Source organism: Cariama cristata, unplaced genomic scaffold, assembly GCF_000690535.1.
Source record: "Cariama cristata isolate BGI_N322 unplaced genomic scaffold, ASM69053v1 scaffold641, whole genome shotgun sequence".
Lineage (NCBI taxonomy): Eukaryota > Metazoa > Chordata > Aves > Cariamiformes > Cariamidae > Cariama > Cariama cristata.
The window spans coordinates 87,170-111,734 of NW_009599636.1; the positions used below are offsets into that span (position 1 = coordinate 87,170).

General features: G+C 38.4%; 1 protein-coding gene across 2 annotated transcripts in view; it reads left to right on the plus strand.

Annotated features, from left to right (window-relative positions):
* NEO1 (neogenin 1) overlaps nucleotides 1-24,565 on the plus strand; it is a 146,853-nt gene that overhangs the window by 63,669 nt on the left and 58,619 nt on the right. For both annotated transcript variants that reach the window (XM_009709741.1, XM_009709742.1), the window contains exons 5-6: nucleotides 6,109-6,263; nucleotides 7,097-7,217. In XM_009709741.1, the coding sequence (XP_009708043.1) occupies nucleotides 6,109-6,263; nucleotides 7,097-7,217 (276 nt within the window). The remainder of the gene's footprint in view (nucleotides 1-6,108; nucleotides 6,264-7,096; nucleotides 7,218-24,565) is intronic.

Here is a 24,565-nt window from a genome sequence, read left to right on the forward strand (position 1 = left end):
CTAAGGAGTTTTAACTTGCAGTTAGGGAGGACCACAAAGTGAGAGTTGTACCTGTGCTGTGAGGCAGCATGATCTACATACGGGATGCTTACATAGTCACTTAGCTCTTGAGGGACTTAGAGTTAGCAGCAGAGTCGTGTCTGCAGGAGTTTGGTGAATCGATGGGAGCAAGGAGAGTAATTCATCAGCATGGAGCAAGGAAGGTGATAGAGGATGTGGGGAAACAGCAAAGCAGTGTGATAGCAATGATACCTACCTTTTATGGTTGATCATGTGTACGTTATTTTTGTCTGATGCTATGCTTGGACCAACAGTATGTTTATTAATGTTTTTTAAAGAGAGAATAAGTCTTTTTAAAGTATACTTTCCAATCTGTGTTTCTGTTGTATCAAAATGAGACTATTCTTATGCACTTCATGTACCACAGACAGTGTTTTAAATGTATTAGGAAGTGAGATAATGGTGCAGCTGCTGCTACCTGGCCTTTGAGGAGTACTAAACATAGAACACCTAGTTCTCTTTTGGATACTTTGTTAAAAAAGACTTCAGACTTTTAGATTTTTTTCTTATGATGGTGGTCTACATGGCCTGCCTGCTTGAGACCACTTCTCTGCCTCTGCAGGGTTTTCTTTGTTGTTCAAGTCTGATGATCAGGAATCGCTGCTTTACCACCATTAAGGTCTTCCTCCTCCCTATGGGGAGCAACGTGGAGGGGATTTGATTTTTGGGAAAGGTTAACACACATAAAAACGAGATCTTATCTAGAATAGCAGCATTTTGATTTGGTTATTGGAGGAGAAGGTTCATTGTACTTGTACCTAAAAGTTGAAAGTTCTGATTAGTTAATTGTGCAGAACTTGAATTTTTCCTTTTCTCGTGTAGTTAGAGCTCGGCTTGATGTTTCAGGTTTGAAATGGGATTGCAAAACCAGAAACCTTTGTTGTTATGTCAGTGATTGTAAGACTGAAAGGGAAGCTCTTCAAGAGATGGAGAGGAGGACTGAATGTAATTAATTTCTCTCTCATTTGAAGCAGTACAGATGGCTGAATTGAAAATAGATTCTTTCGACTATGCCCCTGAAGGCCACAAAATTTCTCTCTTAATGAGAGAGAACAGGCAAGAGCTACTGACCGCTGAAAAGACATTTGAAGAAACAGTTGTTCTGTAAAGCTCAGAATAAATGTTGCTACTTTAGTAGTCTCCACATAGCTATTCAAAGGTTTCTAATCCTTGAGCATTTAAAAAACAACTCACAATGTGAATCCTAAGCCGATGTTTTTCTTTGTGAATTCGCTGTGTTGGATTCTGCTGGTGCATAAGGATGAAGAAGATCAGAGCTTCAGTCCTGTATAGCAGTGAGTTGCCTTTCGCCACTCTCACACCTGAAGAGATGGGGAGCCGAGAGTTGAGGCAATTTGGTTCCATTTCCTTCTGGTCCCCTGTGCTCATGCAGTGGGATCCATGCCCAGCATCCGTTCCCCTTTCCACTTCAACTTGGGTGCAATTCCTCTGGCATATGTGTAGTTCCTCAGCTCTTCCTGTTGTTTTACAGCTGTTGGCTTAAAACACCTATTATTTTTCAAATATTTCCCCTTTACTGGGATTTAGCTTAGAAGTTTGAATCAACTGCTGACACTGATTGGAATTTTTTTGTTTCTTTTTTTGATCACTGTTGTGATCAAAATATTTCGCCTTTTAATGGAAGATACTCTTGGGTATGGACTTTCTAAGAGTACCACAGTGCATGTGAAATTCTGTACAAGTATCTTGCAATTTAAATAGTTGTTATTTGCGTGCTAACATGAAGAGGGATAGGAGAGTGGGCTGAGCTGCCAAGTCTTCTTTGAAGTTTAATTGTCTGTTTGGTAACGGAACACATAATCTTCCATTACAAATCTTATTTTATATGGTAATTGGCTCATTTGCTCTCTGGTGATCAATTTAACTTCTCTACCACAAACATCTGTACTTGCATTGTGTTAATCTGTGTGGATGCTAAACATTGACATAGTTAAACTATAAAAGTGTATTTTAAAAGCATTTTTTAATTCATTAACTGGAAAGTAATTGATAATAAAGTGAGCACGTCTCATATTATTATCCCTTTGTAAGCAGCTTGGCATGTGCTCCATAACCCAGAAAAGCAAAGTCACTTTGAAAAAATAGTGTGTTTCAAATTCTTAGTCTCCTAAATCAAAAATATGTGAGAGCAGGTAATAGGATATCTAGTTCAACTATCATTTTTGTGGCAAAAAAATATTGAATACTGTGATTAATGCCTGCTTGTGGATGTTGCCCCAAGTTAAAGCGGTATCAGTTGCTAAAGATATTTGAGTACTTTCCAAATGTCTTCATTACAAGTTAAACATTTGTGGAGAAGACAGAAATAATCCCAGAACTTTATGTTGCGCTAATTTTGTTTCAGATGTGATGGTCCATCAGTTCTCTTGTGGTGCTCCTCCCTTCTCGTCACCTTCTACTCGACTCAACCTTTCAGATCAGCCATGACCATTCCCAAACCACTACTGTTCGTTCTTCTGTCATTCAATTTTGGGTTTGCTTTTAAAAAGCTACCTGTTTTCTGCTAGGTATCATGGAAGTCTCTTACCCAGTAGGTGGCTGAGGGAAGTCAACATATTCAGCCAGGAAAATATGCAGAATGCCTCTAGAGACGTCTGTCTCCAAGAATTTGTGATAGGACCTTCCCATCGTACAGCCCATGCTGGGCAGACAACGTGTGCATACTGAGAGAAGTAGGCACTTGCCCTTTCTGATGCTTCTTTTCTTGAGGGAAGGTCTGCTGTGTCTCATCTGGGATGTTTATGCTCATCGTTTCTGAAATAAAAGGGTGTCTAAATATGCTTTTGAAAGAGGTAACTATTAAACACATAGAAGTAAATGGAAAACTGGATAAAAATGTGATTTTAAAAAAAGGTAAATTGTATCATACTACTTCTTTTGATAAAGGAATTAACTTTGGCAAAGGCAGTATTGAACACAGAGCAGCTCTTTTTTTGTGTTAAGAGCTGCTTGTGATTTTACTGAACTTCTCTTATATATCCCATCTCTCATCCTTGAGTTTTACAGTGTAGCTACTCAGTACAGCAATTTGCGTTGTCTTTTGAGGTCATCAGATGAATTTTTTTACACAAGTTTTGTGCTTTTGATGGTGAATGTTATTGGCTTGTGTTTATTAGGATTCCTGTGACAAGTTTAATATGTGACTAAGGAATTAAATGTCAACCTGTATCGAACATTATGAAAATAGGAGCATTGTACATTTGTGGGAAAACTAACTTTTCATGTTTCCAATTTTTGTGTTTCCTTTTTTCAACTAAGTAAGCATTTCAAGAATCGGGATGTGTGTGTCTGTATGCATATGGAGGAAGACATTGAAAGGAAATGAGAACATAAACTATTGATCAAGCAGACTGGAACAAAATTACTCATTAGTTGAAAATGGCTAACGATGAGAGAGCAATGATCTATCACAGGCTGACATCAGTATGATGCATCTAGGAAAGGGCAAATACAGTAGTAGGATGAATTGGGCAAGGTATTTGCTGTAGTGATAACACTGTATTTGTGCCATTTTTCAAGTCACTGGTGAGACTCATCTGAAATTGCATGCAAATAATTGAAACTCTACAGGCTACAAAGATTAATTCAAAGTACAGCAAATACAGAGCGTCTGCAGGGAGGGGGGGTGTGGGTGACTTGTCATACCAGAACTAAGCAAACATGACTTGTTCAGCCTGCCAAAATAAAGGCTGGGATATGGGAAGGGAGTGGAGAAACAGTGCAGCTCACAATAAATAAAAATGCTGAGGATAAATTCCAGGGAGGAATAAAAATTTAAAATAAAAAGCACTGTTTTCGTAAAGAATAAGTAATAGCAATTTGGTCACAAATAAATTCAGAAGACGGTTTTCAAATGTCAGAGTTATGTATGGTTATAACAGCCATCTGATACAGATAGTAAATACAAAAATATCTAAATCATTTTAAAGAGGAACTGATGGCATGTTTGGTAAATTTATGGAAAGTTTTTATGAAATGGATGTCTGAAGTCATAAGCAACTGGACTCGGCCCCATCCAGATTTTTGCTCCTGTGTGAGAGAGTTTGAGCAATGAATATGTGTGTACATCATTACATAGTTCCTGGTATAAGTTTACATGCTTATCTGAGAGTTAAGACATCTTCTTACTCTATAAATTAATATTTCCATATGTTAATTTTCTCTAATTTATAATATGAAACTTGAGGGTTGTTTTGGAGAACTCCTTGTCTCAAGATACGTGTTTTTAAAAATATTAAATCCACCTACAAACCTTTACAATCATTTCACAGGAAGAAGTAAAACATGATCTCATATTCCTTGTTCGCTAGCATGAAATAAATCCCATTGATAGGTGAAACGTGTAAAATGTTTGCTTAAACTCTGTAGCCCTTCCATATTGACTTTCTTTGATAAATACTAAAGGGCAAAAGGCTGCTTTTGACTTTCCTGGAACTTGAACAATCAGACCTGCCAGCATAAGTAAGCAAGTCGCCCTTATGTCTGTGAGTGTAGTAAAACCAAATAAATAGGTGAATGTTCTTCATAACAGGTGATACTCAATTTGTATCTGCCTGCAAACAGCTGCTCTTTCTGCCGCTAAGCTAAAGAAGCAGAGTCCTCGTACGCTGCTGGATGCTTCTTAGTGTTCACATTTGTTCATAGATTTTTAACATGTCTGTGCATTGCACACTTTGGGGCTTGTTTTACCAAAAAATTCCATATCTCTGAATTTTTACAGATTTTAAATATCTTTAATTAATCTTACTCGGAGTACATAAGGACATTTAAGAAGGCAGCCAAGACCCCGAGATAACTTCGGTACATGTCTTAAATGAAGAACCTTTCTGGTTTACTGTGTTTTGCAATACACATCTTTGGTCATACCTATCTGTAATACATTATCAGTATGATACAAAGGTGGGCATGTAGTCCTGTACGTAGTGTTTCTTGGGCTTACACAAACCAGTGAAGAAAATCTTTGGATAAATCCAGCACTGTCTATTTGATAAACTGAGTTTCTTCACAGAGACACAAGGCAATGGTACCCTAGGAAATTGTCATCTTAGTTTTGTGTCCATTCATTATTGAAAGTTTTTTATACAATTTCAGCTTTTGGTTACGTACTGACTTCAAGTATTGAGTACAAAGAACTCTCTGAAAAATTGCAGTTGTCAACTGCAGTGTTTTGTCTGAATAAATAAACTGCTGCTAATCATGATATACTCTTATATAAGTAGCCTGACTGCACTACCACTGTTCTGTGTTTTATGGAGCTTCAGATGGACTTACTGGGCATCAACGTGTAGATGAAACTACCGAAAAATTTTATTTCAGTCAATGAACTACTGAAAACAGCCGTCTTCATCATAACCTGACTTTCTAATTTCAAATCTAACTTACTGTCTTTCCGTTTTATAAATTAATAAACTTTGCTGCAGGAAGGGGTGAAGGCTTTTGCATAACCTTTCATTGTCTTGCTGGGGAGCTTATCCCACAAGAGTCTTTATTTGTGAAAGGAGCATAAACCTGTTGCGCAATTAAGCACTAAATGATTTGCTCAGGTGAACTGTGAGTTGGTGAAGGAAGAGTGTGAATAATGTCTGAAATCCACTGCCTGCTGTGGTCTCTTTCCCATGCAGCAACATGCCCGTGGCAGATAAGAGACTGCAATGTGTTCTTCAGCCACGGAGTATTTTTTTTCCAAATAGCATCTATGGCTCTTGATTTTAAAATACTTCTTAACTTTACACTTTATACATCTCAGTTCGATTTCTTCTTTCATGTATTCTCAAGAGGTCATTTCAAATTAAAACGACTGGCTATTTAACTGACCCAAATGTAGTTTTGAAATAACACAGAGCTTGTATGAGCTTCTATCAGACCCTGATCGGAAAATTTCTGCCAACATTGCTACTGTTCGTGTTAGAGTCCCTGAAACCATCTTTTTATGTGTTGAGTCTTACTGTAGTTTGGAGTACGAGCACAACTGATGTGTTTTTGTGGATGCTAACACCATCTTTTGTCTTTTTTCCATTTTATTTGAAGTTCCTCCTGAATTTCTGAAGCGACCTGCAAATATTTACGCTCACGAATCTATGGACATTGTGTTTGAGTGTGAAGTGACTGGAAAACCTACTCCAACTGTGAAATGGGTCAAGAATGGAGACATGGTGATCCCAAGTGACTATTTCAAAATCGTTGTAAGTACATTGTCAGTTTTGCAGTTTTTTAAGCTGTTAACCTGTCTCTTAGTCATCTAGCACATATGCACGGAAGCTGGGTTCTTTTATAGGACCAGCCTCCTATTTGCGTGCTATTGATGTTTGGGGCCTGAAGAGAAATGGTTGCCTTGTAATTCAGTCATTTTACTGAAACACTAAGGCAGGTTGCTTATATTGTATGAGTCTGGTTTTTTATAGCTTAGATTTTCCATGAGAGACAGACACATACACGCAGTGACAAAACACACTTTGTTGGTTGAACCTATTAAAGTGCAAGCTTGCTGTGAACACTGGCTGACTGTGTTTTCTGCAGCCGTCTGTGATCGATGGAAATTACAATTTCAAACAGGAGTTTAAATATAAATATAACTGAGTTGTGGATCATGAGTTTTGGCACACTGGTACTTCTAGTGGGAAATTTTAAACGTAGTGAAAGTAATTATTGAGACATGGTTGAGAACTTAATGGTTGTATAATTGGGTATACCTGAGGTTGTAGGATTGTAACAGTGAGCTATGCAGTTATGTTCAGTGCTTAAAATATCATAAAAATGGCTGTGGAAATGTTATGACTTGCCAGTGATATGTGATGCTAGAAAATGATAGCCATTAGTAAGAACTTCTGCTGCTTTTTGATACCGTATAATTTGAGGATTCAGTGCAAAAGAGATGAAATCAGACAGGAACTCTAAATATGCTTTTCCATGTTACTGTTCAGAAGTTTCTCCTGTCACAGTAATGTGCCATAATAACACCATTGTTTTTGCAATTGCAACCCATTTTCAAGTGTTGCATTGTTCCTTTGCTCTTCAGAAAGAACATAATCTGCAAGTTTTGGGTCTGGTGAAATCAGATGAAGGATTCTATCAGTGCATTGCAGAAAATGATGTTGGAAATGCACAGGCTGGAGCCCAGCTGATAATACTTGACCTTGGTAAGATAAACCGTGACAGTACAGTGCCAAAAGATGGGGAGGAACAATTTCAAGGGACTTTTTCCAAATGATGTGTTATATCAATAACTCAGCTAGAGTAGGATGGGTTTTTTTAAATCATACGAGTGGTTCAGTGTCATCTTCTGTACACTTAAAATTGCTTACGAGAAATTAAGAAGTTCTATAGAATTCACCTTGTATTTTGGAAAATATGTATAAAATATTTAGTGCAATAATAAACTGTAGCCAGAAATCTGAAATATTGTTACATGCTGAGATTTTAAAAAACCAACAGGATAGCCGAAATGAAAACAATCACTGAAATTACAAAACTGAAAAATAAGCACTTATGGGGCGCACCACAAAGGAAGCATTTTACATCAAAGTCATTCCAGTGTCAGAAGCTTTTTTCTGCTATTAGTTTAAAAAGTGGTAAGCTTTGTCATTTCTGCAGACTGCAACTGCAAAATTTTTTTTTAGTTACAGCTGCAGTTTAAGATAAATATTTGTTATTGTGCTCCAGTCAGTGGAATTACTAACAATGCTCACCTTCTTGCAATGTCTTGCATTGCGTATTTTGGATGTTAAAAGAGAGTAATTGCTGTTATGATTAAAGACCTACTGTCTTCCAGAAAAAAAAGTAGTACAAATGTTGTTGCTAAGGCATCAGCTTGTTTTGCTTTTTCAAGTCACACAGTTCTTAAAAATAATTTCTAAGAGCACAAGAAAGAAAACCAATAGTAAGAGGGGTGAGGGGAGAGACAGGTCAGACAAGAAATTATTAATTCTGTACTTTTTGGGGCTTTTGTGTTGCCTGCCTTTTTGGGCTATTGTTTCAAAATTCTGATTTGTTTCTTATTGGGGTGGAAAGGATTTAGGAGAAACAGTCTTATGTACAGTCAGAGGCATGATGTAACTTCACACTTGTAATTTTAACAGATGTGAATCTGCTAGACCTGGCTTTGGTGTTCAACATACAGAGAGTAAACTGTTCTGAGTGTGCCATAAAGAGAGTTTCCATTTCTTTTCTGATTGTTTTGTAGAGTAGTTGTGCACTTATAACTTCTTCTGAATTCTCGTTTGGATGTGGGTATGTTTCATTGCTGGCTGAAGAGATGCATGTACTTTCCATGATTATTGGGGGAATGAAAGGTGCCCTCTACTGGATTCAGTAGCTTTAATACTATAGAGCCGTGGGATCGCAGCCTCCGAGTAGTGTTAGGCATCTGGATCCAGCAATGGCTGACTGTCATCAGGTTGCCAGAAAAATTATTAAAAGTCACTTTATTTCTGCTATATGCATGAATCACCTGAGTAGTTTCCAAACCTTTTAAGCGGAAGCATTATTCCATATTTTCCACATTTGAAAAATACTGAAAAATTAATGTACTTGGGTTTTGAAGCCCTGCCCAAGTTTGTACTTTCACCCAATTCCCAGTAGTGGTTTATAAATTACTATTACTGTTATTATTTTAGTTCCTGTGGTCTGACTCTTCTTCCTTCCCCTCCCCTGTTGTTTGCCCAGTGGTTTCTCCTTCCTGTTCTACTCTGGCAACCTGTCCTGTTATACTGAAGGACTTTGCCTTATAATGCTGTCCTTTTTCTTTTGCATGCTGCCAAAGGATTATGGATGCAGTGTTGATGGAGTATCATTTCGGGTGTAAAGATACACCCCTGAAGTCATATTGTTCTGTTACATGGCCTGCAGTGTTTTAACAATGCATTCCCTGCGTAACACTGATGCATTTTAGTTGTCATTTTCCAACAGTAGAGATAACCACATGGTACATCACTGAAAGTACACTTTATTTTTTTTTGTTGTTGAGTAGTGGCATAACAAGTAGTGTAATTAGGAACGACTGTGCTGTGTCTAAGTTGTGATATATCAAAACTGGTATACACAGTCGAAGAAAATACAGGTATTTGGTATTTTAATACCTTCTCACAATATATGAATGGCAAAGAAGGAAACAGTATAAAAAGTGAAGGTATCATATATAGTAGTTCTTTTATCACAGCTGTCTTGGAATGAAAACTAAATACACTAATTTGAGCAAAAAGTATTGTGAACATTTCAATCATTAATTTTTTTTTAATTTCATAACTGATGATGAGAAATACCTACTTTGCCAGTTTGAAAAGTAATTTCAGTGAAAAAATGTTGATTAAGTGTTCATCAAAGTTCTTCCCAGTCAACAGTGTATCCCTTCCCTTGCTGTTCTGTTTTCTCCTTCCTAAATGGAATTGGCAAACATCTGGCTATTTAAGAACTATTTCCCATTAGCCCTTTTGCTTATCGTATCAAACTGATCTTTAATAAATTAAATTTAATTTAGAAAGTAGAAACCTCATGAAGTTTCTCAGAGAGACCGCATGTGTTCTTTATGGGCCAGTGTTGAAGAAATGGACCAAGGCTGTTGTGCAGGTATCTATAAACGGACTCAGGGTTGATTGTGGTGTGATTGACGGCAGGGAAGGCAGTAGTTGGCTGCCATCAGAGGTGAGTTTGAGTAGTTGGAAAAGGCAGAGTTACTCAAGGCTTTGAGGAAGATAAGCTGAGAAAGGTTAAATAGAAATAAACCAATAAAACTATTTGCACTTGGCATATTATATTGGAACTTAGTTGACTCTTCTGTACATTAACTTGTTTCAGTCTAAACCCTTCATCTGGAAATTTTCCAATGTGTTGGTTTTTGCTGCCTAGAACAATACTGTTTCATCCCTAGCTTTATTGAGGTGGACTGTAAGGGTTTCTGAGTGGTCTGAAAGTAAAATACCACATCTGTATTTTCTTCAGTCTTAGAAGGTAGCATAATTTTTAAATACAATAGGCATAAAGTATACAATGTGATTATCTGCTACAACAAAAGGTTTTCTGTATTTGGACCTAGATTTCTGACTTTGCAGGTAGCAGTATTTTGGTGATTCACCTGGTCTTTGACACAGTGACAGTTTTGGTGCGTGAATGTGCATGACTGTATGTTGTGCATAGCCGTACAGACCAGCATATAGGTAGACTCTCATCTGCTAGAACAAGCTTGATATAGTTTTTGATCAGACATAAGTTTCTTTTGAGTTGGTCTTTTTTGTATTTGGATGAATTCTGAAAAGCTTGCAGTATATATGGAAGTTATTTGAGGAAAATTGAAAAAATGGAAAGAACTGACTGGCAGAAAATGTTAGGGTAATTTGAAGACTTACTGGAGTGGCTTTTTATTTTCAAATTCTGTAATTCTCTGTTAAATTTAGAAAAGAAGACTGTACTTGGAAATGGATTGGCTGTACAGAGTCCACAACTTTTGCTTTTTCTGGAATATATAAAAGCATTATGTATTGTGGCATTGAGAGAATAGATTTTTAGGACAGCTCTTCATAACTGAGAAGGTTGAAAGGGGGAGGAGAGGGAGTAGGATTCCGGTAAATGGTCTGAGTTACGTGCTGTTCTCCTACCGATATCCCCTGTACTTAACTTTGGGTGTAGCATTTTGCAAGAGAGTTGAAAAGCATCCTGTCTGCTTTCCAAGTACTTTGAGATTTGAAATTGTGTCCTTGTTTCTCAGATACTTAGCCTCCAGGGCATGGCCAGTACCTTTGGGAATTTCACTGGAGTTGTGGCTCTGCTGCCTGGTCTGACTGTTAGGGAGAATGTAAGGACTACCTAAGGAAAGGGAAGTACCTCAATTACCACATTTCTCTGCCCTTGCCTTCTGCCAGCATTTGGCGGTCTCGATGTTCCTCTCTTTGCCTCATTGATTAAGAGGTAGGTGGTCTTTTCTTATATCCTGCAAATGCCACCAAGGGGGACTCCTGCATATCCCAGTGAGAAGGAAGAACCTGAGTCGTGCCTTAGGAAAGACTTTCTCAGCAACCTCAAATCTCTTCCTCTCCTTTTTTACACAAAGCCAGCGTTTTTTACGGACCATTTGATGCTGATTGGTCAGCCCCTGTCTCAGTTATGGATCAGATATCCTGATGTGCTCACCTAATTATAACAAAACTATTTCTTGTCATTGTTTCTACAGCATTATTTTGTGGGGTCTGTGAAAACCTCAGTAAAGGATACATTTGGGTTTTCTTCGTAGAGGTTAAAAGCTAGTGAGAAGACTGAAAAATTCAGCCAGACCTGTAACCTGGCCTTTTCCAGTGTATCTGGCATTGCTCAGAATTGCCATTTGGGGACTGAAAAAGGAACAGGTGGTAAGAAGTAAAAGGAGGTGCCTTTGGGGGAGGGAGGCAGATGGTTCCCTGTCACCCCTATGTGATAGGCATTTGACAAGTACTCAGGCACCAAAAAAAAGGAGTGATTCTTGAATGCTGTATGAAGAAAAATCGTAGACTGTAAACAAATATGCCATGTTATTTAGAGAACAATTTCAAAACATTATTTGGGATGCACTGTAGCACCTTCAAAATTCCAAAGTAAGTGTAGTATACTGCGTGATTTTTGTTCTTTTATACTGCAAACGTTTGCCATTCTGTGCCATATTTGTGAGGTGTCTAGGAGATCTTCAAGTGAATGAATTGCATGCGCTGCTGCTATCCAGTAGTATACCACGTCAAGGTTTTTTGTAGTGGACCTATGCATTTCTTTAAACTGAAATTGTTCATGAAAAATAGTTTATACCCAAGCAAGGATATTCTGCATGGGAATTAATATTACCAGCCTGGGAAACAAGGAGGAGGAGTTAGAAGTCTGCATGTAGTTGCAGACCTGTGAGGCATTTAGGAATACAGATATGTTTTAGGAGAGCTGCATGGGATGGGTACAGGCTTTTTTGGAAGAATGGGGCAGGGAAGCAAGGAAGAGGCTTATGCTGTATGCAGAGGGCTGACTCGAATGCGTGGAGCTTTGCCTTGGAGCGGGTGATGAGCCAGCCGAGAGCTTATGCCTAAAGATCAGAGAATGGAAGGACAACATTGTCGTGTGTGTCTGCTAGAGACCAACTAATCAAGGGGAAGAAGTAGTTGAAGCCTTCTTTACACACCTGGAGATTGCAGGCCCTGGTATTTATGTGGGGTTTTTTTAACCATCTAGTTTGTGCTGTAATGGCAAGTTGGTGGTGTGGCAGGTAATATAGGAGGTTTCTGGAGTAGGCTGAGAGATTTTCTTGACGCAGGTTATCCGTGTCTGACTGGAGGACTAGGGGAGGTGATGTCTTGGACTTGCTATTCAGGAACAAAAAAGAACTGGTCAGAGATACAAAGATCAGAGCAGCCTTGGTAGCAGCTATCATGAGATGCTTTAATTTAGGCTTCTAAGAGAATTGATCAAAGCAAACAGCAGAATTTATAGCCTTGGACTTCAAGACAAGAGATTTTGACCTGTTTGGGAATCTTTCTGGCAGGTTCCCATGGCAGATTGTGTTGATGGGCAAGAGAGGAACCATTTGATCCTGAAGGACAGACTTCTCAAAGCACAAGAATGGTCTATTCCAAAGTGCAGGAATTTGAGTGTGCATGACCAGGAGACCAGTAGAGATAAAGCAGGAGCTCCTAACTGAGCTCAAACACAAAAAGAAAGTACATAGAAGTTGGAAGCAAAGACAGAAAATTGAGGGGCATTGCCTGGATGTGCAGGGACAGAACTAAGAAAGACTAAGCTCAGCTGGAGCTAGAACCATTTCAGGGAAGATTATGAAGCAAATCCCTCTGGAAGCCATGTTATGGGTACATGGAGGAGATGATGATGACTGGGAAAATCCATTGTGGATTTAACAAGGGCACATTGTGCCCAACTATCCCTGCAGCCTTCCAAGATTAAATAGTTGACCGTGTGGTCGAGAGGAAAGGAGTGGATATCGTTTACTTTGCCTTTAGCAAGGCCTTCTCCAGTAGTATCCCTGCAGCTAAACTGGGGAAATAAGGAGTGGACAGGTGGATGGTGGGACATGTGGAGAACTGGCTGGCTCAGCAGGCTCCCAGCATCGTGGTGAATGAAGACCAACCAGCAGCCCAGGTAATGGGGGACATCACCCAGGGCTTGATACTGGGACAGAGAGGGTTTTGTATCTTCACCAGTGACCTGGATGATGGGACAGAGCAGGTTTGCAGGTTATCTCAGACTGGGAGGAGCAGCAGATACACTGGCAGAGAGAGGGACCCAACAAACTGGTGGGAACGTTGGAGTTCAACGCTGACAAATGTGGAGTCCTGCATTGCAGCCAGAGTGACTCCATGCAGTGGTAGAGGCTGGCAGCCAACTAAGCAAGCAACTTTGCAGAAAAGGACTTGGTAGGATAGGCAGGAGGTCAAGGGATGTGATTGTTTCCCCCTACTTGGCACTGGTGAGACCATTTTAGGACAGTTTTACGCTTCCTGACACAAGAAAGACTGACATAGTGGAGCCTCAGTGAGATAATTAGGGAGGTGAGCACGTGATGTAATGAGATGTACTCTGACTCTGAGAGAAATTAGTTTAATCCTGAAGAGTGGAAGCCTAACAACATCTTGCTGCTCAACCAGCCAATGGAGGGCATAGAGCAGATGGAGGTAACAGGAAAAGACTACAAGAAGGGAATTTCCAGTCAGATAAGAGAGAAGAGTTTCACACCGTGAGGGCAGTTGCAGTCAGAACAGATTGCCCAGGGAGGCTGTGAAATCTCTGTTCTTGGGGGTACTCAAGACATACCTACACGAGGCCCTGAGCAACCTGGTCAAAGGTGAGCCGATGGAGGGCATAGAGCAGATGGAGGTAATAGGAAAAGACTGCAAAAAGGGAATTTCCAATCAGATAAGAGAGAAGTTTCACACCGTGAGGGCAGTTGCAGTCAGAACAGATTGCCCAGGGAGGCTGTGAAATCTCTGTTCTTGGGGGTACTCAAGACATACCTACACGAGGCCCTGAGCAACCTGGTCAAAGGTGGCTCTGCTCGAGCGAGGGGTTGTATAGATGAACTCCAGAGATCCCTCCTCACTGATGGTATTGTATGACTCAGAAGGACTGTTGGTCTGAGAGGTGTGAATGGACCCCATTTATCTCTTTGTGTATAGCCTTAATTTAATAGTCAAATTATGACAATTTTGTGTTATGTATTTCCCTGCTGATCTCCTTAGGAGAAACCTACATGTCTGGTATTGGCGGCAGTTTGACTTTACAAACCAAATTTGATTAAAGTATAATACCACTTCAGTTGCTCTGTACGATATTAATTCTTCCACTGAATTTGCATTATGTGAAGCCTAATTCTGAGAGAGTTTTAAAGACATCATTTATTGACCGAAATTGGTGCTCTCTTTGCGTAATTGAATTTTGTCCGGGACCATTGCTGCATTAATAATGTCATTTTATGTTGGTACTTCTCTGCCAGAGTTTTATCATGAGCTATCTTAAGTCTTACAGCAATGAAATGAGGTGGACAGGACTCATGGTCGGGTAGGGTGGGGTGAAGGCCTCCCTGATCCACAGCAGTGTGGAGAACTTCAGAAGTCTGATCAAAATTTTCTGGAGGCAGCACATTTTATCTGAGATTGTGCTGAAAATCTGTCGTTTCTGTACTGCAAGGGGCACTCGATTGTTGGAGGTTACTTCAGGCTGACACAGACTCAGAGATTTCAGTGGATCAGATTCCACTCTTAGAAACTATTTCAGCTCCCCTAGACTGATGACAATCAAAAAAATTCCCAGCTATAGCTGGATTTCCAAGTTCTTGTTAGCCAAGCATTGGACCCTTTTTGCTTGACTTGTAGAGTGTCAAACCTTCGTTTTTTTCAGGCTTTCTCCACTTTGAGAACATGCTTTGAAATTCTAAACGCAGCCTTTGGTGTGCTTGCATCCCTCCTAACTTTGCATTTGTTTAAACCTCACGAGCCTTTTCTCTGCTCTATCATCTGGATTGTTAAAAAATTGTATTGTATCATAGGGAACTCTGCATCCCCTCCTGTATCCCCCGGTTCAGTATCACCTTTCCTTCTGACACCGAAGCACTGAGAACTATTCTGTGTGAGATTTTCCAGCCAGTAATGAATCCACTTTTGTAGTAGCCTTACCTGGAAGATATTTGCTTGCTTTTGAAAATGTCATACAAGGCAATGTCAAAAGCCTTATTTAAATCAAGATTTATTAAATACTCTGTTTTCCCTATCTGTAAGTTCTATTTATTCTGTTGTAGGAGGCAAACATAAGCTCTTTTTGACAAATTCTGGCTTATGAAAAGAATCCAAAAGTTGGCACTATCAGACTTGTGCTCTGATTTGAAAAACTCAGTTGCACTTTTGAGTATTTTCCGTATGTAAAAATTAACGTAAATTTAACTCCTACCCTTTTCTGGTTCAAGCATGGAGGCATACAACTCACGTGTTACTTCAGGACCTATTTTGGATGATTTCACAGATATCAAATGTAACTTCTCAGGCTCTCTCACAACTTATAGAGGTAATTTTTTAGAGTATTTTGTATGCAGTTACATACTGTGAATCAAGAACATTTAGTGGTGTTGTCAAGGTAATACAGTAAATATTTTCTCAGTCCATGCAATTCTATGGAGTCCTTGGAGACTACAGAAGTACTTGAAGAATACGCAGGCTATTGTGGATGAAGTGTCAGGGTAAGATGAAAAAAGTTCATTGAAGAAAAGAGAAGGATTCTGTTGGGTATTCCACCTGAAGACTGTTCTGTTTTTTCACTCAAACAGAAGTGTCTTTGTGTTCTTTCTGTCTTACGCAATTTTGTGTGTGTTAATGGAAGGAAAAATCAGAAGAGGTCCCTGTGGTTTACATGAGTGGCCTTCGGAAGTCTCAGTGTCCACCAGAGAAGAAATGATCTATAGATTAAAAATGCAAAGGCTGCAAACCCTTGCAGCCAAGAATTCAAATTTTCTGTAAAGAGGAAAAAGTACTCAAAAGAAATGAATCGTGGATCTCAGGGGAGCAGGAAATAGTAATGAGCCTGACAGCAGGTCTGTGCAAAGGGCACCCAACTCTGCTAGGATCGAAAACCCGGTGAGATGGAGAGATCCCATCTGGTCTCATATGGGAAGAAGATCCAAAAGTAGGAGGGTGGAAAATCCATTACAATGAGTATCTTTAGAGACAGGAGTAGCAGGGGAATTTCCTTGCCCCTTGAGAAATCTCCCCTATCATATATCAACATATATCCATGTGGGTTTTTTTTTACTCAGCAGACTTAAGGCTTTGCTTAATGTAAGCAACCAGTTGCCATATCAAAACATGCTATTCATACAGTGTTTGTCACAGTTTGTCAAAACCATTTCTCAAGTTTAGAATAATACTGAAGGTTATGGGACTGTGATATTTGAGCCAAGTATCTTCTAGGTGATGTATGCCATTTAAAATAGTTTGGCTGTTTGGAGCAGTTATTGTATTATAAAATCCAAGTAATTTCCTCATTCATCACTGTACATGGGTGTTTAGCTTTCTGCTCTTCTCTGTGGACACATATTCACATGTATAAAAAAATTTGCATGCGTAAATACTCATCTTTTTAAATGAAAGAGTTCTAGGATGCTGTAGATACTACAATTCTGCAGAAAACTTTAAAAGCAACTGTCCTGGTTGTATGTAATAAATGCGACCTCAATGCCAATGGCATAATGAAGTTTTTAAAAAATAATGACAGTGCTTGTGTCGTGTGTAGGCAAAAGCTTTTCCAAACTTGCTGCCTCAGTCACTGTCTTACAATATCAAAATGGCTTCATATGAATGATAGCTGAACAGCTTGTAAGTCTCATTTTGAAAGTTGTGTTTTAGGAACATAAACAGCATCTGAAATTGCAAACTGACTTCAAACCCTGTTTTGTAAAACCAAAGCCAAATTCTGATAATATTTTGTTACTGGTTGTGTACACTTCCTTGCTAGTTTTCTGTAAACATAACAATATGTTCTCCTCTTTAATGCTGAAAGACTCTTTTTTTTGTTTCATTTTGATTTTAATTTACATAGCTATTATTCCTCAGTGGAAGTCAGCATTTGTGTTTCTCATGGCTGCATTCATGTTCAAAATTACCAGAACGCTCTTTTAATTCAGTTAGTTTCATTTCTTGACTGAATCCCTGTTTAAAAATGGCCTTTATTTATTCCCTCTTTATGACCCCTCCTTAGATATATATTCTTATTGAGAAGTTGAACTGATTAAACTCAACCACACTAGATCTCAAACTTCTTGAATTTTAACTTCATGAAATTGGAAGCTAAACAGTTCTCATATTCTGCGTTCAATAGACTATTCATATTTAAGTTGGCATGCATGTTAAATAAATTGCTCTAATTTAGATTAAATTAGTAATAGATTAATGTTTGCCAGTGCGCGGTGAATTGCAGGAAGGCATAACAAAATTGATAGGATGCTTTGATTGTGCTTATTAGTTTTCATTTCTTGTTTTATGACTGTATTTACAGTTGACTTGGCAAAGAAATTTGAAACCTCATGAAGGTATTCATATCAGATTGTGCGCATCGTGACTTAAATTTAAGTCTGCTTAGCACAAGTATGGGTTACGGTGATTGCTACTTATGCGGTTATACTTTGAAACACTTGGACTGTGTCACCTGTTTAATTTTGGTTTTCGTGAGTGAGATTAATGGTTAAAAGGTACTTGTGTTTAGAGAAATTATATGTCCTGTTGTGAATAGGAATAATAGGTAAGGAATGTTAGGTGGAAGCAAAGAAAGAAGCTGTAGGAGCAGAAAGCTTCGATGTATTTTGAAAAACATTCAACACATCTCAATACACGTTTTCTATCCTTCATCTGTGTTTATTCTATATTTATTGTACCACAGCAAAAGTGGAATGAACTAGGATGTGTGTACGCTGTACAATGACTGTGAAACAGGCTCAAAGGCTTTGAGTCCCTGTTTTGTATCATATCTTCTGGGCTACCCTGAATTTCCGATAGTTTCTTGGTCCAATAAAAGTCTCTCTGCCACCAGAAAGGCTAATAAAAGCAAATACACTTACCATAATATCACTTACCAAATCCACCAGTTTCATTTTCCGTTTATCCTCTTATATTTTATGTAATTGTTGTTTCTGGCAGCTTGGCTACTGCCTTACTAGGCGATATATTGTCAGCAATGCTTATTACCAGGAACCAAAGCTGTGCAGCTCTGAAACGGTATCAAGCAAATGCGAATGCACTCAGTGTGACCAGCTACCGTGGTTGAGTGACGGTTGATTGTTCCTCTGCCTATAGATGGCTTCTAGTTATAGGTGAAAATAAAAAGAATCAGGGTGAAGAACATCAACTGTAGGCATAGGATGCATTCATTATATCATGATGGGTGTTTGTTTTTAGTGTTTTTTGGATTTTTTTTCTTGTTTAGATAAAGAGTATAACGGCAGGATTAGCTTTAGCTTGATACGCATCACAACTACCGAAGGCGTTTCCTCTGCCTTTATTATTCCTAAACAGGGTTGTGAAGATTGACAGAAGTAGCCTTAATTTGTAATTGATCCTAGCCTCATGTTGTAAAGGAAAATATCAGATTTTGTCAGTCTCGCACCAGAGCGGGGAACAAACGTGTGGATATGGTCTTAATTGGTTGCTTATATTTCAGAGTTGCTAAATTATACAGTAATATCAGAGACAGCTGAATGCCATTTGGAGAGGCATTGGTTTACAGTTTGGTTGCATATGTAACAGGATTCCTACAGTTAAATATCTGAATCTAGGAGAAGACTCTCTTGCTTCTCATGTCAGTTATTTTTCTAGAAGTCTTGACAAGATAACCCGAATAGGCTTATGGATTTTATACCATAAGTAAAATAAAATAAGTCTAGCAAAGAAATCTAAATTTAATTTTTAATAACGTGCATTCGGTATTGAAACAAGCTGCAAATTGTCACTGTTCTCAATGCATTAGAAATATCCTGGTGTGGTATTTTCTTGGTTTCTCGATTGTTTCCCCTCTCCTATCGTCTCTCTTCCCCCCAAAAAAAGTAACTGATCATTGTGGAGCCAGAGTCTTTAAAAGACAAATGGATTCTGTATGGTTTTCCTGTTGACACATTATTACTGCAGGTGCTAAAGGAAAATAAAGGAGAAAGAGGAAAGTCATACGTGGGTTTGCTTTTCTGAGTCCAAGTCACAGAGCTAATAGGGGTTACCGGGGCTCAGCAATGGATGTTTCACCTTGGGACCAGAGTGTCTCTTCTTCAGCACCATTTTACATAGAACGGATTTTTAATCTCGTTGTTCAGGAGTTTTAACAGTGGCCAATGACCAGAGTAATCCGCATTTAAAATGTTGCATCTGTTGCTATAGACTCCATCATGTACGTTTGGGGAATAACCTCAAATTCTTGTGTGCTGTGATGTGCATACTGAATACCCAAGCCCCTGTGCTAGTGAAAGAAGCTGTATTTTTAAAATGCTGATGGGGTTTACTATTTCCATTAGAATTAGAAATATGAAGAAGCAAAAGAACATTACCCAACTTTTTAAAAATAAGAAGTAAAGAATCTTAATTAAGAGTTCCTAAGACTGACTTTTGTGTCCTTTACATGAATTCCCAGACATCCTGATACTTCATCTAGTTTCTCTACGAACGGTGGGTCTGAGGTAGCCTGTAAGTGGTCAGCAAGTGGCAGATTCTTCAACAGAGAAATCGAGTTGAATATAAAAAACCCCACTACCACATCTAGTAGTATTGCTTTGTACGTGGTAATAGCCTAAAGAGGAATGGTGGGGTTTGCTTGGTATCTTCTCTCCTTTAAAAAAAATGTTTGTACCAACCTAAATGAAAGAAAAAGAGGGCACTGGGTATGTATAAGAAACAAGTAGTTAAATAAGTCGATGTTTGATAAAGAGATTAGCAGAAATGAATGCAATTTTGACATACAAACAGCTTGTTCAGTCTCATCTGTTGCACCTTCGGCTTGCCAGAGTTGTTGCTGCGGAGTTGTTTAAATTGTCACCAGATCCCAAACAGAGGGAAATTATCTTCACTTCCAAGTTATTTCTTGGAGAAAACCATTTAGGCTAAAATTCAGATAAACCCTATGTATACTGCAGTCACCTCTGGATTGGCACACATCAACTGCAGATACCCTAAATGAGAAGATGCACATTTTATCCAGAGGAAACTTTGAAGGGCGTTACAGTCATTTAAATAAAATACTTCAGTTTAAAATCAAGGGTTATCAAAGTTATCTGCAAGAAGCAGTGTTGAACCAGAGCAGGAATTGCACCGGGTGGATTAACAACTGCAGCTCGAGGATGGGTTCATGTATTTCAGTTTAGGCTGTTACTGAGAAAAGAGAGAAAGGGAGCAATTACCCTGTGGTGTTTCTTTGAAAATACATCCTTAAATAGTCAAGTAGGATGGTTTGATCATGGTACTGGTGTACGGGTACTGCTCTGCCATCAAAGCAGTAATTTAATCCTAAACCTGGCTGGTTGAAGTTGTTATTGTTAATTATTTGTAGTGTTTACAGAATTGACAGCATCTGGGACCATGTTACCTTGGGTATGCAAACAGTGGATGAAAACTGAAAAATACGAAAGGTGAGATTGGAAATGAAGGCATGGGGAAAGTGATTTGCTCAAGGTAATAAAATGAGTTATTAGCAGTGTCCCAGTGAAACTTTAGGCTGAGGGAGGTATCTTGTCAAACTTCAAATATGCAAATGGCTCCACATCCTGTAAAAATGGATACTTTCCAAAAATACATGGTATTTTTATTAGTAACTAGCCCATAAAAAGCTTTGCTCAAATGTAGCACATTTGCTTTTGAAATACAATTATTATTTTCTTGTTATTATTAAAGTCAAATTACAACATGTTGTTGCAGGCACCACTGTTCTTGAGAGATTTTTATTCTGCATAGGAGTTCAATTTATGAATATTTACATAAAGAGGATAACTTGTACAGGTTTCTTTTGGTACATTTATATGCATTTTTACTGCCTTGGGTTCTATATGTATTTTGTTTAGGGGTTTTGAGTCTCTTTTCTCAAGGAGCGGTCATTTAAAAGAAAACCTTAAATCTTTTTAAAAAATGAAATATTCACTATTGCATTTTAAGATTGTTATGTCCATCATTTTGCAATATGTAGTTGTGGTTTGAATTTCTTTCCAATAACAAAATCTGTTTAAAAGTAGTTAGCTTTAAACTCCTCAGGGATAGGTAGAGATATGTTTGGCTTTTTTCCGTCTTTTTTATAGCGTGAGTCTCATGATCAAAATGCATGCAGGGCTTTTTTTCTTTACATCCTTCCCTGAAACACCAGTATCTGATCTCAACTGTGGGGCTCCTGCTTAGGTCTATAGGAGAGGCTGCCTTCCTCTGCGGACTCACCGCTGCGTGTAGTGCGTCAATAAGGTCTGTCACGCCTTTTTAATGGTTGTTTTATGAGACAGGAAAAAATCAAATTGTTTCCTCTACACCAAAGCATTTCATCGTGAAATGAAAATGGGAGGAGTGTCCTTTATCAGAACAGATTTTATGACTTCCTTTAAAAAACAGGCTCATGGTCAGAACGTGTTTATCAGTATATTGATATAGTCACAATTTATTCAGTGCCCATCAGTGTCCATTTTACATCCGTGTATGGAACCAAATGAATGCTTAAAATTCATAATCAGTGGGTATTATTTAGGAATTTGCTTGTTATGTATTTTTGGTGGGCTTTTTGCAAGTGGCATGCATTGAGTGAAGAGTAAATAACTGTTCTCATTCTCAGTGGTAATGTAAATTAAGCTAAGGCAATTAAAAAAAATAAAAAAGCATTTTGCCTGCCTGCTTTAGGCAAAAGATGTCAGCATAGAGAAATAACTAAGCAAGCATCTCTATTTCATTTTATGAAGAAAATGAGGGTTGCTTTTGTTTGGGTGAGGGTCTGTGCCTCAGAATGGGGGATTGCATTTGGTTTTTTAAGTCTGCTAGAGACAAAGTTGTTTGAGAGTGCTGTGTCGGATTCTTGTCCTCAATCCTCTTCCTTCTTTGAGATGATCTAAGGAAATGCTTGTGTGAAAAAGTAGTTAGTTGATTCAGGATGATGAAGCAGTAAAGAGTTTTATAGTACTGAAAAGATGAGGATAATTATGTCCAGGTTTAATTCCTTGAAACAGCTTCCCCTTAGGTTCAGGTGAATACCCAACCTCCCAAGGTAGGAGTGGGAGATGCTCTGGTGAGAGCTGGGTGCTCCTCTTAGCCTGGCTCCGTCCTCCAACTGCACCCACAGTGGTTGATGTTGTCTGTGTCCCCTTGGGCACCTCACTTAAACTCTTCTTTGTTTCAGGCAACAGTTTCACATGCAACTGGGACCTTCTAATGGCCTTTTACATCCCAAAGGGAAAGTCTGTAGTTCTGCCACCTCCTTTGAACCAGTTCTGGTGTCTGTCATACCCTTTTGATACCTTCAGCTCTCTTGTAGCCTACACGGAAAGTTGTATGCTCTTTTTTTCTGGGCTAACAAGGTGAATTGGCTTTGGAGTCTGGCCATAAAACCAATACAGGGCTTTATGTATGTATATATGTACGTACAGCCAGTTCTACAACATGTGAGGGGTAAGTGGGAGAGGGGAATCTCTCCCATTCAGGAGACATAAACTCCCAGACAACATCACCTTGTTTTCCCATCAGTCTAATGATTGTGTATTATAGTCAAAAGTAGTTCAAATACTACAGAAGTTAAAAGCATCGGCTTTAATAAGACCAGTATGTAAGTGCATAGAAAAAAAAGGCCAGGGTTGAAAATTGCTGGCAACTTGGAGGTTTCTTTGGCCAGGTATTGCAGCGAGACAAAGAGACACTAAGATACTGTTGCCACGTGAACATGTTGTTTAAAAAAATGAAAAAAAAGTCACTGGAAAAATACCATTATCAAAGATTCTGCTATTTTTCTGTCCATTTTGGTACCAAATGTCTTTTATATACAATGGTAAGCATTATGAATGGATTTTCAGTTAATCACAGGAAGTAATGTGTAAAACACTGCGATACAAACCATAAAAACTCTGTATGTTTTAATTTCTGAGCCCGTTGTCCCTGATCTGTAATACACCACTGTTACGCAGTCGTGCAGGCACGAGGCAGCCTTTATGGGGTCAGTTCCTCAGCAGATGTGCTTTGCATTTCTGAATGGTTCGTGCAATTCTAATTTTAGAAGTAATTTCAAGGTTAGTAGCCTTTATGTCCAGCTGGCCACAGTTGTGCTTTCTTGTAGGTGTTGATCTGAATGTTCTCATGTATTTTCTTTTTCTGACAAATTTTCTTATATAGCAAAATCACACGCAAAGTTCTGCAGTTTAAATTATCTCATGAAGTGCAATTTTGTATGCAACTATTGATAAAATTTTGAATTTTCTCCGAAATGTTAAACTTTGTTGTCTTTCTACGGTCACATCAAGCAGACATAGATCTGTGTCTTACACCAGGTAAACAGAGGTCCTGGTGGTTGTCGTTACGAAATCCAGGAGATTCCGGAAATGTATGTTCATTATATACAGCAGAAATTAGTTTAATAAATTAGTTTAATTCTTTCCATGTCTGTTTATTCACTTTTTCAGTTTTGCATGAAAGCACCTCTTTGTAGAAGAATAGGAGTCTGATAGATTTCTTTTAATTAGTTTTTCCAAGGGAAGGAAGTAATTCAGTTGTTACAACTGATCTATTGAGACGAAGTACCAACTTCGGTACTGCGGCCATTTGTCCTGTAAGAACTTATCAGGGCCAGTTAATGTGTTTTTCTTCGATTATGGTGTCATGCCGGAACTACGAGGAATAATAAGATGATGTCTCTTCTGTCATAAATTTATAAATGAAGCACTTGGAGAAGGAAGACAATTTGATACGGATCAAAACATGGGAAAAAATAGGAGAGAAAGCAAAATTTTAAAAGGTGGTTGTATAGCACGGACTTACTGATTTTATTATTTCATACTTACTACGTTGTAACCAGTTACTGCTGTATTTTTGGAATACTGTGAGGGAAAGCATACGAAAGAAAATCAATGGTTTTTTGACTGTGACTCTTTGAAATATCACAGCTTCTTAATCGTGATCAAAGTTGAATCCTTGTGTTCCAAAGCAGGAGGAATGATATCATATACTAAAGCTCAAATTTAGGAAAACAGTGCATTAGGTAAAAGTAAGAAAAATGTTTGAAAGTCTTGATTACCTTTCCAGAATCAGTTGAATAGCGATTTATGTGAAAAACATTATTTATCCAGTAAACAGTTTTGTCCAAGTACCCCAAGTCAAAATGAAACATATCGGTACCTCTGAGGTATTTTTTTTCTTATGGTATACAGTTAAAATATTAAAGGTGTTTAGAGATCTGAATGTCCTAGGTCATGTTTTTTCCAACAGATTTTTTGGCAAAATAGTAATTTGCTGGTTTTAGTTGTAGTAGGTCTCTGTTGCTGAAATCAAAGATTTATTTGCATTTA